The 15,732-nt window shown below is 37.4% G+C and overlaps 2 protein-coding genes across 2 annotated transcripts in view; both read left to right on the top strand.

Moving 5' to 3' along the window:
• The window catches only part of ap1b1 (adaptor related protein complex 1 subunit beta 1), a 32,871-nt gene extending 29,535 nt beyond the window's left edge, over window positions 1-3,336 (top strand). Inside the window, exon 24 of the mRNA XM_016466904.1 lies at window positions 1,801-3,336. Coding sequence (XP_016322390.1) covers window positions 1,801-1,875 — 75 coding nt within the window. The 3' untranslated portion in view covers window positions 1,876-3,336. The remainder of the gene's footprint in view (window positions 1-1,800) is intronic.
• Window positions 3,337-5,778: 2,442 nt separating this feature from the next.
• Window positions 5,779-15,732, top strand: part of LOC107673395 (ras-like protein family member 10B) — a 13,026-nt gene continuing 3,072 nt past the window's right edge. Inside the window, exon 1 of the mRNA XM_016466972.1 lies at window positions 5,779-6,106. Coding sequence (XP_016322458.1) covers window positions 5,891-6,106 — 216 coding nt within the window. The 5' untranslated portion in view covers window positions 5,779-5,890. The remainder of the gene's footprint in view (window positions 6,107-15,732) is intronic.

Genomic DNA, 15,732 nt, shown 5'->3' with positions numbered 1-15,732 from the left:
TGAACCGTACCGAGCCGTACCATGCAGTGGAAAAGCGCCAATAGAAGCCCAGAGAGAACTCTTGGGTTTGGGAGGGATAAATTGTGCCATTGAGCTCTCCCTCACGCTCATCTCTTTCCCTTTCGCACTTCTGATGTCCTGTTGCGCAGTAAACACAAGCTTTCTGATTATCCTCTGTATGGTTGGTCCGTGAGAAGCCTCAAGTCTGCTGCAGCGCTCACTTGACAAAAGAGGAAGCAGGTGTTGCAGTAGATGGAGGTCTCCACTCGTGTCGACCTCTCCAAGCGCAGTTGCTCCTCTGGCATTAGTCTGCATTTGTTTGTCTATTATTCTGTTAGTGCCACATGAGATCCTTTTAGGAGGAACAGCTTTTTATGTGACTCACAGCAAGTAAACACAGCTTGCTTATGAATTTGCTACAGGTGGTTAGTTTAAATTGTTTCTCAAAAAGGAGTAAAGGCAGAAATATTCAACACCATTCAGATGTTTGGGGTTGGCAAGACTTTTTATAATGTTTTTGAAAGAAGTATCTAATGCTCACCAAGGCTGCATGTATTTGATCCAAAATATAATAAAACAGTAATCCGGTGAAATATTACCGTTTAAGTGAACTGTTTTCTATTTTAACACATGTGACCCTGGACCACAAAACTTGAAATTGAGATTTATACATCATCTGAAAGCTAATAAATAAGCTTTCCATTGATGTATGGTTTGTTAGGATAGGACAATATTTGGCCGAGATACAACTATTTGAAAATCTGGAATCTGAGGGTGCAAAAAAATCTAAATATTGAGAAAATTGCCTTTAAAGTTGTCTAAATAAAATTCTTAGCAATACATATTACTAATCAAAAATGAAGTTTTAATATATTTACGGTAGGAAATTTACAAAATATCTTGATGGAACATGATCTTTACTTAATATCCTAATGATTTTTGGCATAAAAGAAAAATCAATAATTTTGACCCATACAATGTATTTTTGGCTATTGCTACAAATATACACCTGCGCCTTAAGACTGGTTTTGTGGTCCAGGGTCACATATTTTAAAATGTAATTTATTTCAGCAGCCATTACTCCAGTCTTCAGTGTCACATGATCCGTCTGAAATCATTCTAATGTGCTCATTTGGTGTTCAAGAAACATTTCTTATTATTAATATTGTAAACAGTTGTGCTTTGTAATAATTTTGTGGAAACCATGATGCATTTTTTTAAGGTTTCTTTGAAGTTCAAAAGAACAGCATTTATTTGATATCAGCTTTATAACATTATAAATGTCTTTATTGTCACTTTTGATTCAGTTAATGTATGAATGAAAGTATTAATTTCTTTTTAGGTCTTACTTGACCCCAAACGTTTGAGCAGTGGTGCACTGTACATTTATAGAATTTATTTTATATATGCCTGGTGCAAGTAATGTTGTGCTTTCAGATTAGAAATTAATGTAAGAACCTTTTCTTCAGCTAATAATTGGAAGTGTTAGTCATGAAGTGTAAGCTTGTTTTGATCTTCTTCATGGCAGTGTTTGTAATTTTGTGCTCTTGGCACAGTGAAGAAGATTTATTTTGTATTAGTGTGTTGGCAGGCTTTCAGCATTACTAGCGTTTATTTTCTCTCACCTTCTTTTTCTCCATTTTGTAATGTCTTAATTTTCTTAGCATGCCCTCAAATCTTCACTTAACAATTTTATGAAATTTAAATTGATACTTGCCAGTGTGTCTGTATTTTATTCTACTCTCTCTCTCTCTCTCTCTCTCTCTCTCTCTCTCTCTCTGTGTTTCTTTCCTGTTTCAGCTGTCGATAAAGTGCAGAGCGCCGGAGGTGTCTCAGTTTGTGTTCCAGTGCTATGAGTTGGTGCTGAAGAGCTGAAGTGGCGGGAAACCAACAGGAAACTGCAGTTCCCAGGCATCGTTTGGGTGACTGAAACTTGATTGGACCAGTCAGAGAAAGAACCCCTGCTGTCTTGCATTTCCCTCAGACTGTGCTTTCAGCATTGACTGAATCCCAAGGAATTTTTCTTCATTATTTTGTCCATTCCCAACACCCTTCTTTATCCCACCTGTTTCCATCCTGCAGTCTTTAAAATATTACAATTACAGTAAAATACGACACACAAAATATAAAGATATCATCTTTAATTCACATATGTGCAGGTGTTCTACTCAGCAAATTTCATTCCTGTACTACATGATTGCTTCACTGTTTATCCTGGGTGATTGTTTTTCCCCCTCATAGAGGTCAAGCATCATACACAGATGATCTCAGAGTTTTAGACCAGCTTGTATTCCTCATCCATCCAGTTGTAGGAAGGGTGTGTTTACCACAGTTGAGAGAAACCTTTCAACACTGCTGTTTTTAATTTAGTCTTAATAATCAGACAATGGGTCGCTGGGTTTGTATTCACACAAACAGTTCAAATCTTTATTTATTTTTTGTTCTGTTTTATTAGAGGTCTCCCTGGTCATTCCTCAGTCATTTAGATCTCCCGCAATTTCTTTTAAGGGAATGCTGTGTGTTTATCCAGAAGCACTACACAATTGCTGAGTAAACTTTTTCTCTGTCTTCAAAATATCTCTGTATTTGGTGATGACTAAGTTTGCAGTCATGTTTTGCTATTAAGCTGGGTTTATTTTTAATTACTACTGTCTTTTGTGTGCTGTGTATCAGTTGTGTGTGTGTGCGAGTTGGAGATGTAACATGCTGCATGCTCTGTTCCTCCTCCTGGCAATATTCCCTGTCCTCTCTTATTCCCCTGAATGACTATGTACATGCCCATATATTTGGGTGGGTTGTTAATTTAGTGTGTGTGTGTGTGTGTGTGTGTGTGTGTGTGTGTGTGTTTGTGTTAAAATGTTGGATCTGTGAGGGAGACTAGACTCCTAAAGATCATCCTGCAGAAAGTGATATTCTTTATGGTATGAATATGTCTTAAATCACACTGAATGCGATGCACATTAAGTCTCCTGCTTTGCAAAACAACTTGTTCACTGAACAGGTTTCTTCTCTCGTTCTTTACAGGACAGGGAAATGTAGTTAATTTTTCATTTCTTTTAAACGATGTTGACAAGGTGGACAGACCTCTATCAAGCTTAATGTAAAATACCACCAGGCAAAACACTGCTGACCTGGCACACACACAATGTTGTGTGTACACTTAGAAGTTCCCAAATAATATTGATTATTGTTTTTCTTTTAATCATAGTTTGTTGATTCTGTATGTGTTATATTCTGTGGGTTTAGTCGTAGGGATGACTACAAGGAGATGTGCAGCAAAGAATTTTGCTTTACTTTTTGTTGGATTCTGTCATGAATGCATCTGTTATAGAAATTAAAAAAGTATATTACCCGTTGATTTAAAGTGTAATTATTCCGGCCTGGAGAATAAAAATAAAAAATAAATAAAACTAAAATAAAAAGCATTAAAACTAAACCTAAACCCTTGGCTTACATAACATGGACCGTCCAAAAAGTGCTTCAGAAATGTGTAATCCCTCAGCAAAATGTATGCAAGTCAATATATTTTAATACTTCAAGACTATAAGTGACTACTCTTGTCTGCTTCAGTTACAGTCCTAACACCTTGTATATTGTTTTATTCATTCATACTCTTAGGCAATATGACTCAAACAGGCACCATGCTGCAAACTAACTCATTTAAACTGGACTTCCAAATATCACCTTATAGTAAATGTGAAATCCTGGCGGGCACAAGTTGAACCTGTATCTCATCTAATGACATTTTCTTGAGTGAAACTAATAGGCTGTCTTACCTAAGCTGGGGTTGCAAAGGTTTCAAGAAATGCCATTAATTATGGTTTGCAGGCATGCATCATCCAGTCCTTCACTAAAACATTTGGTAAAGTCTGCGATTACTCATAATTGGTTGTGTAGAGTAGTTCTGTAGAGTTTTAGCAATATTTTTGTTTGGTAGGGTTTTTTTGCATGTTCTGTTTGGAAGCTATGATGGACATGTTCATATCCCCTTTTTATTCAGTACAGTATGAATCCTTGCTGAGCTCAAGTTTAAGCGCAATTTCCTCTTTGTTGTGTTGACTGTCCCGTGGTGATGAAATTACAGTAATGTAGAGTATTAAAGGAGCTAGGGGCCGCAATTGTGTATCCGACCATATAATTCAGTGGAAGTGCAATCATATGCCAAGCCAGAAGCTCAAATTTGAAGCTGATGGCAAGCAATCTAAGCAAGGAAGATGGGGGGCTTGGGTTGTAATCTATTGCTCAAACTAATGAACTTGGCCTGGCAATTGAAAGCTACATAGATGTTCTAGCATTCATGATTGATGTTTAATGGCCATTACTGTAGAGTTGTGCACATACTGACAATCTGACATATGTCTCCCGACTATTTATCAGGTTTAAGAATGGAGATAGAGGGAGAAAATGTATCATTTTAGATGTGGACTGCAGAGAGGACAAAAACCCAGAGCAATTAATCTTTCTTGTAAATCAAATTGGACAAATTGGATGAATGTGTTTCAAGGTTAGTAATCCAGATATCATTAGAGAAGATCACAGTCAATGCTGTTTCGCCCAGCACTTCTATTATCCAAATGAGACTGGAGAAATTAAAAGCTCTGGACTTAGAGACACTGTAACGATTCCTGCAGATGACCATTAAATCTGAAAAGCAGAAGTTGGTAACAACGTTACCTGTTTTGTGTCTAGATCCATGCATGCTTCTAGTGAACGTTAGTGGGTTTGTAAGATTGTGAGAAGCGGTTTTTGAGACTCTTGAGGATGGATGGAGCGGGTTTCTCTGGCTAGTGAGCGAGGAGCGGCAATTTAAAAACCCGGAATGGAATGGAAGCGTATGTGATGGGAATGGGAATAGTGATAATGGAATGGGAAATCTCTTCAGCTCCGCGCCACTCAAATAAACGATTCCAGACCTTTCCAGGCTTTCATTTTTTTTTTCTTTTGGCGGATAAGAAATATACGAATTAACTTTACTATGGTAACTTAAATTTCTTATTTGAAACTTTATTTACTCGATATCTTGTACTTTAATTTTATGCATCATAAACAGTACATCAGTGTCGTGCTAAATAGCAATACTTTCGTTTGTTTATGAAGCTGTTTGAGCTAGGCAGTCGACGACAGCTACCTTATATTTTCACCTTGTATTCCTCCAATAATGTAAGTCATTTCTGAGGGACCTTTTTGAGCTGTTTATGGCCAGTAAACAGCGCAAGCCTAATAAAACAGTCAGGAATCACATGAGGGCGCGCGGAGGAGCAGCGCTTAGAACCGCACAGCACGGACTGGAGACTGCTTCACGTGCAGCTTCAACGACAACGAGAGGTCTGTGCGGATACAGTCCACCTACAATCTTACGGAGTAACGATGGACCTTTGCGCAGACTGCATTTGGCGTTCGGTGAGGTGCACGCACTGCTGAGATGATTATGAGGGAAGCTATGAGAGGTTACGAGGAGAAAGGGTCAACGGTAACCTCGAGATCGAAGCGCACACGTTATGCTGAGAGCTGCCAAATGGATGCTGCTGGAAAATGACGGGTTTTGAGCTCCAGAGCTGTGCGTGTAGGAATACCGTGGGCTGACTGTGGAGCGTTGAGGACTGTTCCCCAATGGAATGCAGAAAAGACAGCGCAACTGCCGCAGTGAATGAAGTTGGTTGGTTTGTTGATGCACTCATTAACGCATGATACTAACGGTATACTTAACCAAAAGAGATAGCGAAATGCATCAGAAGCATCCATGCATCGTATTTATTTGAACATCCGCGAAGTGCGTTTAAGCACAAAAAGGCGCACGCTCACAATTCACCTTATTGTTTTGATTTGTTGAGCAGTTTTCCAGGCGTCTTCTTGGTCGCTAGTGTTCGTCAGCAGTCCTGATCGGCGCGGGATGGTGGAGACGCTGAGCATCGCCGTCATCGGAGCGCCTGGAGTCGGGAAAACTTCTATCATCCGTCAGTTTATTTACAGTGACTTCTCCGAGACGTACACCCCCACCCAAACGCGATACGTGCACAGACCCTCGGTCATTCTTAACGGTGTTATGTACGACCTGAAGATTTTGGATGTCCCGCCAATATCCTCCTTTCCTTCAAGCCCAAGTCAGGTAATCTAGGCTACAGTAAAGCGCTCATGCATGTAGTTTGTGTGATAATGCATCAGAATACAACAGATGATGACATAAAAACAATGCAGTAAACGTTAAATTAAAGCCCATAAAATGTAGGATAAATACCCTAATGCATATAAGAGAATAAAGAAATAGCCTAAGTGACATATTTTGCTGTAAAAGTAGGCTACATATTGTTGAATAAGTTACATGGTAATTTAAAACATTTTCATACCCAAAACAAATACATATTTACAGTATTTAGCCTACTATAATACATTTGGTTACACTTTACTTGAAGGGGTGTGCATAAGACTGACATGACACCTTCATAATCATGACATGACACCTACATAATCATGACATGACACATGTCATGAATATGAAGGAGGTTTTATGCATGTTTATGACAACTGTCATTAAGTGTCATTCGCTCAGTTATGTCATTTTTAATGCAAATATGACATTATTTCACCTAACCCTACCCCTACCCCTAACCATAGCCCATAACAAAGACATCTCAAACAATGTCATCTTTAGGTGTCATGTCATGATTATGTAGGTGTCATGTCAGTCTTATGCACACCCCTTCAAGTAAAGTGTTACCATACATTTTTCAATGACTATTGTCTCGTTCTTTCTTTCGGGATCAAAATCAGTATAAATGTGGGAAATGTGGTACTGTACGTTTTAAGGCACAGTGAACATTTTTTAGTTATAATATTATTTAATTATTGAAAATGTCTTGTCAAAAATAAGGCACTTTATAACGTTAGTGATTACTGTAATGTGGTAACGCATTATAAAGGTTCAGGAGCCTGTTGTTTTAATCATCGATTTGACCTTGCACATCCAAACTGTCATTATTCAAATCCACACTTTTCCAATCCTGGTAAAAAATAGAGTGTCCTTTTGTTCTTGTGAACTTTCATCAGTACAGCTGAACTGAATCTTCAACAGATCCATTAATAGACCGAGATTCCTGAGGAATGATAGTGTATTGCTTTAGGAGAGAGGGGCTTTCCTCTAGGAAAAAAGATCTCATTTGGAGTAGTTGCTATGGCAACATGGCTTGAACTGAGCATCTGTAAAGCTTGTTTTCTGTATCTTCCCTCTGGCAAATATTTATTTCTCTCCCCCACCTCTCACTCGCTTCTGTGTATCTCCCCCTCATCTCTCTCTCTCTGTCTCACACACACTATTACTCTTCCTCTTATTTTGTCTAACAGTCTTGGCATTTAAAGCACCCCTCCAGTTATTCTAGTGGGAAGCTCCTCAAATGTCCAATGTTTTGGAATGATCCAAGACCCCAAAACAAGGTTTGTTAAAGGGGTCATAGGATGCTACATGCACTTTTGCAAGTGGTTTGAACTGAAATGTGTGTTGGCAGTGTGTGTACACAACCACCCTATAATGATAAAAATCCACCCAGTGTTTTTTTTTAAATCTGGTTAAATGTTTACCCCTTTCTCAAATCGAGCCGATCTCAGATTCCTGTCTGTGTGACGTCACACAGACAGGCCCCTCCCACGATAGTTTGATTGACAGTAGTGTTTCAGCACAGACTAGAGTGGTGTCTTACCTCAGACCCGCCCTGAGTGAGCTGTCTTGATCTGAAAAGAGCTGTTTTTGACAGGGTAAAAAAGGTGTTTTTTACACTACCATTGAGAAATTTTAACCAAACTATGTTACAGACTTTTCATTAAGACCCTAAAGAATCATATCAACTTGTGGAAAATGGGCATCCTATGACCCCTTTAAGAAAGCGGCATAGCTACATATGTTGTTAGAAATGTCTCTACAACATCCCCAGGTGTTCTTGCATCACATGAGTTTTCTGTCGAAACCACCGCCATATTCTGTCAGTCAACTGCTACATGAAATACTTGCAGTGTATTGCTCAGAGATCTACCTCTGTCACAGGTTTAGTTTGTTTAGTTAGTAATAAACTTTCTGTAATATTCACACAAACACAAAAGATTTATTAGCTGTTTCATGTGTTTCACTGGAGCAGAAAATCAACTCTGCAGAAGGGTAGATTTTATAACAAGGTAAAGAATTACATAAGATTTAAATGCATTCATTTTGCAGACATTTGATTTAATCAAAGCCATTTATACATCAGATTAATTATAAATCCAAGAAGTGCTACTATGCCAGAGTAGCACAATGCTAGATCCTTACAAATCCTCACAAATCCAGACAAATAATTTCAGCTCACCTCCTAATACACTCAGAGCATTTGCATGCAAGACAGGGCCAAGCAGAGATCTGCGGTCTCCTCAAACGGCTGAAAACCCGGAACACTGCCTTGCAAGGAATGAAATATAATTCACGTTTGACCTTTTTAAGATTTAAGGCTGACACAAATTCAACAACATTCTCACAAATTCCCTTTAGGTCTGTCATCATCTGAAAGACTGAGAGGTCTTCAGAATGTAAAATCCTATTTGTTCTGTGAACAAACGGAGCTATTTTCTCACCTTATTTTCCCTGGGAGCATTTCAGAGTTAATTCCCTGCATCGTGACCACCTCACACAGCTTAAAGACCCACTCCAGACAAAGACCACCAAGGTCGCCTCAGCAACAAGTGATTGTGTTGATTGTTGCCAGGTTCTGTATTACCAAACAGAGTGTTGACACCAGTGAAAACACAATGAGAAAGAAATGTTATTAAATGGAGATGAGCGTGTTGAATGGAGAAATAAATGTCATGACGTCCCCACGGCGAATCAGAGAGGTGTTAGTGGTTCTGATGTCATGTCAGCAAAACGGAATGTAAAAAAACATGCTGTGCTGAGGTGCGGTGGGGGCATTGCTTTCAGCGCTCGGAGCACATTGAGACACTGCAATCTAATTGAGACAGAGCACGCTGCAGCTAAATGCCATTTAGCTCCCTTTAGAGCATGGCAGGCTGGAGCACATAGAGAAGGTGTGTGTGGATAGATACATCTTTATTAAAATGCTTTTGACTTCTTTTGACAGGCGCTGGTGTTATATGCAGACGTTTCTGATGAGAGAAGGAATAAAACCAAAAGTTCAAAGTCATTGAAATCAAACATGATTTTAAATGGCTGTAGAGACGAAAGTGTATAGCAAATTCATAGATACAAAAAGCAGCTGAATTAGCTTAAACCCAAATACTAATAAAAGCTTTTAGACCAAGAAAGAAAATTCATAGACATAAAAAGCAAGTATTTATTTCTAAGTGGTGCAGCATGAAGCTCCATTCAGTTACATTGGAGTTTCCTCTGATCTAGGACTATTTTTGGCTGCTTTGCTTCAGCAGTTAGGCCCTGCTGGTAGATACCATTACAACAACATTCTGCAGACAAAAAGTTGTGTTCTGACTTTTTTTCCCCCGAAGCAACATAATGTATAAATTACAAAAAAACAAAATATAAATATTTATATATATTAAATATATGTATATTGTTTTATATTAAATCATATTATATTGTACTACAGGGCTGTTGAATGCTTCAATCTGATTAGCTGACGAACATTTTAAGGTGTGCAATGTTTTTTTCATGGCTAAAGTAGTTCCGCTTCATGTCGTGGCCACATTACCACCTTGGGTGTGCATCATTTTCTAATAATTCAATGGCCCATCGTCAATTAAACCTTACTTATTATACATTAAATTTATATTTTAATGGAAATAATGTAAATGTGTCATTTATTTAATTTACATAATAGTTTAATTTATATATATATTTTTTCTGTTTAGTTATGGTAACAAGGGCTACACTGAAAAAAATTGGTCTGAGAAATTGCTAGTAAATTTCACAATTAATTGCAAAGAAATGGCAGTGACATTCAATTAAGCATGAATTTTTGAAGTTAAAAGACTGAACAAGAAATCTTGTTTTCTTTTCATTTTTAAATCTTTTTAATTTGACGTTTTCTTGTAAAACGTACTCCAATAATCTTTTTCTTCATTTATTTACAAAAAATTTTTTTGACAGTGTAAAAAACAATGACAATTAACCCAGACAATATTTCAAATTCAACATTGCTTGCTTACACTTTCATATTCCATGCTATAAAACTGCTAAATCCTCACATCTCCCCATAATGCATCATGGAATATCTCCTGTACTGTAAGGTATCCACCTTATTTTTCCATAAGAGGCCATTTGTAAATTCTGTGGGTCTGGTCTCATCCGCGTCCAGCTATTTTTAGCTGTACAAAACAGCTTGTTTTGCTGCTTGATATTGCAAACGGGTGTGTCTTACCATATTATTTGAATGTCTTATCTTATGAACACACTGGTTTGTGGTCTGCACTTTGTAATTCTTCTCATTATTTCCCTACAGCGGCTAATGAACCGGAAGTCTCACACATTCACAGAAAACAGCTTACTTCCGCATTGAAAAATAAGGTGGATATCTCTGTACACTGGAATGCATAATGCAATAGTATCGCTCAGCTCCTGCTGATATTCGTCATATAGACAACTGTGAATGATAATCTTTGACTGCTTGGCAACTTTGGTGACTGAATGTCGCAGTTTGTTCACATGATGCCATGGCAGATGGAGCAGATCAAAAGCCAGCATGATTCAGGATTTCCTGTTACTGCCAGCCTCTCTTTCTCACTCTTGTTCTCTCTCAATTATGACAACAGAGGGCTCAGTGACACGTTCCCCCGCGTCTACAGCAGTTGCTTGATCATGTAATGGTCCTCAGAATGTGATAGAATTCACTTTGCCCAGAGCCATGCACTTCTCCTGAACTGTTTCTCACCACTAGCTGAGGAGAAAATGTGCTTGTGGCAGATTTTGGTTGTTCTTTTAGCCAGTGAAATTGAGGAATATTAACTTGGGTTTTGTTTTTCCTGCTCTGTGCTCTGACACGACTGACTTTCAGTGGCTGTAGGGTCTCTTCTCATTCAGCACTGCTTTGCCACGCAATGCTTTTGCCAATGTCACACTGCTAACTCTCGACTCTTGCATTCTTTTCCTCTTATTCTATGGCACTCATTTTTTCTTTCAACTACTCTGTCTCTTTCAATCCCCTGAATCAGGGCGATTTGTTATGTGAAGGATCATTTTGTTACTTACAAAATAAACGGATCAATTTCTCACTCTTGTCAGTGTTTAAACTGCAAAAGTGATTATGGTCTAACCAGTGGAGATTCACACAGATTTTCTACATTTTCTACTCATGCACAGCTTTAACAGCTTTTTAAACCCTCTTTTAATGTAAAACAAAAAAATATTGCATAACATTGGAATGAAATATTCCTGTGTGTGACCCTTCTCAAGCTTTTGAGACAATATTAAATTCATCTGCCTTTAAAACAAATGCCGTTCAGAACTGGGCTGTCTCGATCTGACAGATGTTCTCATTATTATTTTTTTCACGCCTGAAAAGTGTAATCTCTAATTTAGGCTGCATTGTCATACATCACAGTGTCAGCGGGAAGTAAAAAGAAACCAACACAATCATTCTAGCTGTACACCTTAGCATAAAATTAAGAAATATAATTTAGTAATTATACCATTAATTATCAGGGACTGAGCTAGAAATAAAGATGATGATAATGAACAAGCAGTTTAGTTCCCTGGCATGTAATGACATGCAGTTATTTGCAGCTTTTCTGGATTATTTCCACATCTACATTTGGCACCTCTGCCACCTGACTGTTTTATAGATGAATGAATGTTGTGCTGAAAGAATGATTTTGTTTTGCCTCCAGTCATGAATAAACAAGTGGCTTAGAGAGAAAGATTCAGCAGTATTATGTACAAAAAAAAATGAATGCATTAGGTATTGTATTAGAAGACAGAAAGCATTTTGGTGTACTCCTTTATTTAAATTTTTTTTTTTATATACGTGACCCTGGACCACTAAACCAGTCTTAAGTCGCTGGGGTATATTTGTAGCAATTGCCAAAATACATTGTATGGGTCAAAATTATAGATTTTTCTTTTATGCCAAAAATCATTAGGATATTAAGTAAAGATCATGTTCCATCAAGATATTTTGTAAATGTCCTACTGTAAATATATCAAAATATGATATTGTATTAAACATATTTGTATAAAATGTTTACTATATTATTTTTTACATTTCATTACATTACATTTTACAATTAAAAATTATATATATATATATAGATATACTGTATATATATATATATAATTTTACAAAATATACAATATTACAAATATACATATATTTTATTTTAAAATTGAACAATATATTAATAATAAGTTTAATACATTTCAGTGTTTCAAATATATTTTTAATAATATTTAATAGAATTCAAGTTTTTGTTATTGAACATCCTTTAAAAATTTTGAGAAAACTAAGAATAGAAAGAAAGACATTTCGAGAAATAACTATCAATGAATTATCAAACTGATGGAGCTCTATGTGGTCCTGAATAGAGTTCCCTTCCTGCTCCTATTTTAGCCTAACAATAGTGTCTGTCCAAGCTGTCCATTCAGCAGAACATCAAACGTACGCGTGGATCAGATCACATTTATTTGTGAACACGCTTGGCAGCTTTCAGCAGCACAGCTACCCATTCAGCAATTTATGGTGGACATCTTCCAAGTTTTTGCTTTAAGTGGATACCTTCCTTGCCCAGAGGAGAATGTTGAATTATGATGAAGGTGAATCTGAACGTGTCCTCTCTCTAACTCACACTCACAGGAAAGAACAGGACTGAGGCTTGGCAAGGAGAGAGAGAGAAGCTTCTATTTTTAGCTTTGATGGGGATGGCAGCGCATCTGAAACATCTAACAGGCACACTGAGGGAGCGTTTATGTGAGAACAGTGCTCAGCAGAAAAGACCGAAAGCTTCGAGGCTCATGTTTAATTGACAGAAATTTGTCTTGAGCTCTAGCACCATAGTTAATGCTCAAAACCACTGCAGATAATTGCTTCAATCTACCACTGATCACTGAGCTAGAACTCCGTAAAATCTCATAGAATGTTGAGTTTGTGCTTAATAAGGTCTGAGAACCGTCAGATTTCCCAGTGGAGACGGAGGGCAAGGCATCTGCTTTTGATGTGCAGAAAATTGAAAAAGGAAAAAAGCAAAAGAGAGATGGGAAAAAAGGACAAAGACTTCCTGTTTTAAACCCAAACACATAGATTCTATCCCCTTCTATTCTTTGGTTTTATAGATGATCAGTCATAAAGTTGGAGAGTGTGGTGGGAATGCAGAAAGCTATATTTTGCACAAAAATGTGCCTTAGTGTTTTTCTGTCTACATAATAAAAGTCCGTTTCGAACCCATGATTCCAGACACCTTCTTTTGTGTTCCAAAGAAGTAAGGTAGTCATACAGGTTTGGAACGACATCATGATGCCATTTCATTTTTGAGTCAACTATCCCTTTAAGAGTCCTTCACACTATAATGATCTACAATATGTCAGTGCGTTTATCTGCACACCTGATTGCTTTCATTATTATTAGGCCTATACACTAATGTGTGAGCATGCACGAGTGCAGAATCACAGTAGTCATCTCTGAGTGTGAAATATTAGCAGCAGGCTGCTTTTCTAACATCACTAGAGGATGAAGGTAATTATTCCTCTGTCGAGATGAATGTGCAACCACTGTCTTTGCTACAGTTGACATCGATTTTCTTTATAAGCAAGATCAGCTTGTGACGAATGGTTTCAATTTGACTTCCTTCTCTCACTCGATCTTTCTTCTGTGCCCAACACACACAAATGCAGATCACAATCAATATGTCAATTAAACAAGATCTACTGGAATTTCACCACCTGCAAGCTCTATTCGGTTCAATCACTGATTCTTTAGAGTTTAGTTATTAGGGATGTGCTGTGGTTAGTCCTGTGAGGCCAGACTTTTCACTTGCAGCTTTTTTGAAGCCTAGGTTAATTTCACACTGTGTTTGTCATTGAAAACGATTAAAATTCAGCATGAAATGGAAATTGTGATCATCTTCCCATATTATCTGAGAGAAACATCTTCTCGAGAAAAAATAAATGTAAGGTGGGACTTGATTTAGTTAGTAGTTTTCCTATGGTCTCAAAGGCTAACAGTATTTGAGTCGCTGATATATGAACAAATGTGTGATGTCAGCGTCTATTCACAGCTTGCTTATTTATGTATGTATTGCATGTATGTATGTATTTATTTTGTATGTATCTACGTAACTTCCTGTGCTGAATTTTCTGAAACAGATGATACTACAAAAATAGACTGAAGAAATCTATCAAAATAGCCTAACGCTAAAGAATTTGTGTTGATTATTTCAGAGTCAGTAAACAAAGCAGAATGTAGGCCTAATTCTGATGGTCAATATCTAATTTGCTTGTTTAATGCCTCACATAAACTCTGAATATCTTTCAAAGATTTTCCATGAATAAGGTAAATAAATCCAGTGATATTTTAGTAGCTGAAGGCTGATATGTACATAATGCAATTTAATGAGAGAAGAACAAAACCGCTTGAATGAGTATTCTTTTTGTACAATATTTAATAAAAAAATTACTCCGAAGCATAATGACAAAATGTTTTCTGAGACAGAGAGGTCTGCTCAAATCATTTATGTAACCCATGTAATTTATCAAATAAAACAATAAAATTTAATGTCATGGTATGACATGATATGCCACATCTGGCCTCCTATCAGAAATTCAGTATCAGTAGTTATATTATTATTTTTTACAATTTATCAATAATTTTATATAAAGACCTAAACTTAAAAAAAATCACCCGAAAAATATGCTGATATTTTTAGGCTATGTAAAGAAAACGGAAAATTTTAGTGTTTGCAACTAATTAATTTTTTCTCAAAGTTGTTGTTACGGGGCTGACGGGACGAGAGGCGTGCGGATCCATGTGCAAGCTTTTATTAATAAACACATTAATAAAAACAATTAGTCAAATACATAGGCAGTGTCGAACAACAGCAAACACGTATGGCACAGGCAAGACAAAAGAGCAATCCTAAACGGGCTGGAGTCAGACGATAGCAAACGTAATCCAGAGGGCTTGAAAAGAGGGGTAATCCGTAAACGTGAGCATAAGGCCAGGCGAGGAGCAAACACAGTCCGAAACAGCAAGCAAAGGGTTAATCCAAGATACGTGGCAAGAATCAGGAACCAGGAAAACAGGCAAGACTATGACTATGACTAGATTATGAAAACTAGGGCAGGCTCCGTAAAGTAGCTATCAAAGTGATAAACGCTAAACAATACTCAGCGTTGAATGGTGGTGTGAGACTGATTTATATAGTGTGTGTTATTGGTAGCAGCTGTGTGTGATTGGTTTCAGGTGAGCTTGTGATTAGTGCAATGGAGTATGGGAAATGTAGTCCAGGGTGAGGCGTAACAGTCTGTGTAGTGTGAGAGTCCATGTGGAGGGCGGGTGACCTCTGGTGGTGAGAGAACCAAAGTTTATAGACCGGATTCGTGACAGTTGTGATGTGGTCTTTTTCTGATCATTTAAAGGGGTCATATGATGCTGCTAAAAAGAACAGTATTTTGTGTATTTGGTGTAATGAAATGTGTTTATGCGGTTTAAGGTTCAAAAAACACATTATTTTCCACATACTGTACATTATTGTTTCTCCTCTATGCCCCGCCTTTCTGAAACGTGTCGATTTTTACAAAGCTCATCGGTCTGAAAA

This window comes from Sinocyclocheilus anshuiensis, unplaced genomic scaffold (assembly GCF_001515605.1).
Source record: "Sinocyclocheilus anshuiensis isolate Anshui unplaced genomic scaffold, SAMN03320099.WGS_v1.1 scaffold508, whole genome shotgun sequence".
In the NCBI taxonomy this organism is placed as follows: Eukaryota; Metazoa; Chordata; class Actinopteri; order Cypriniformes; family Cyprinidae; genus Sinocyclocheilus; species Sinocyclocheilus anshuiensis.
This window is presented reverse-complemented; position numbering and strand designations above follow the sequence as displayed.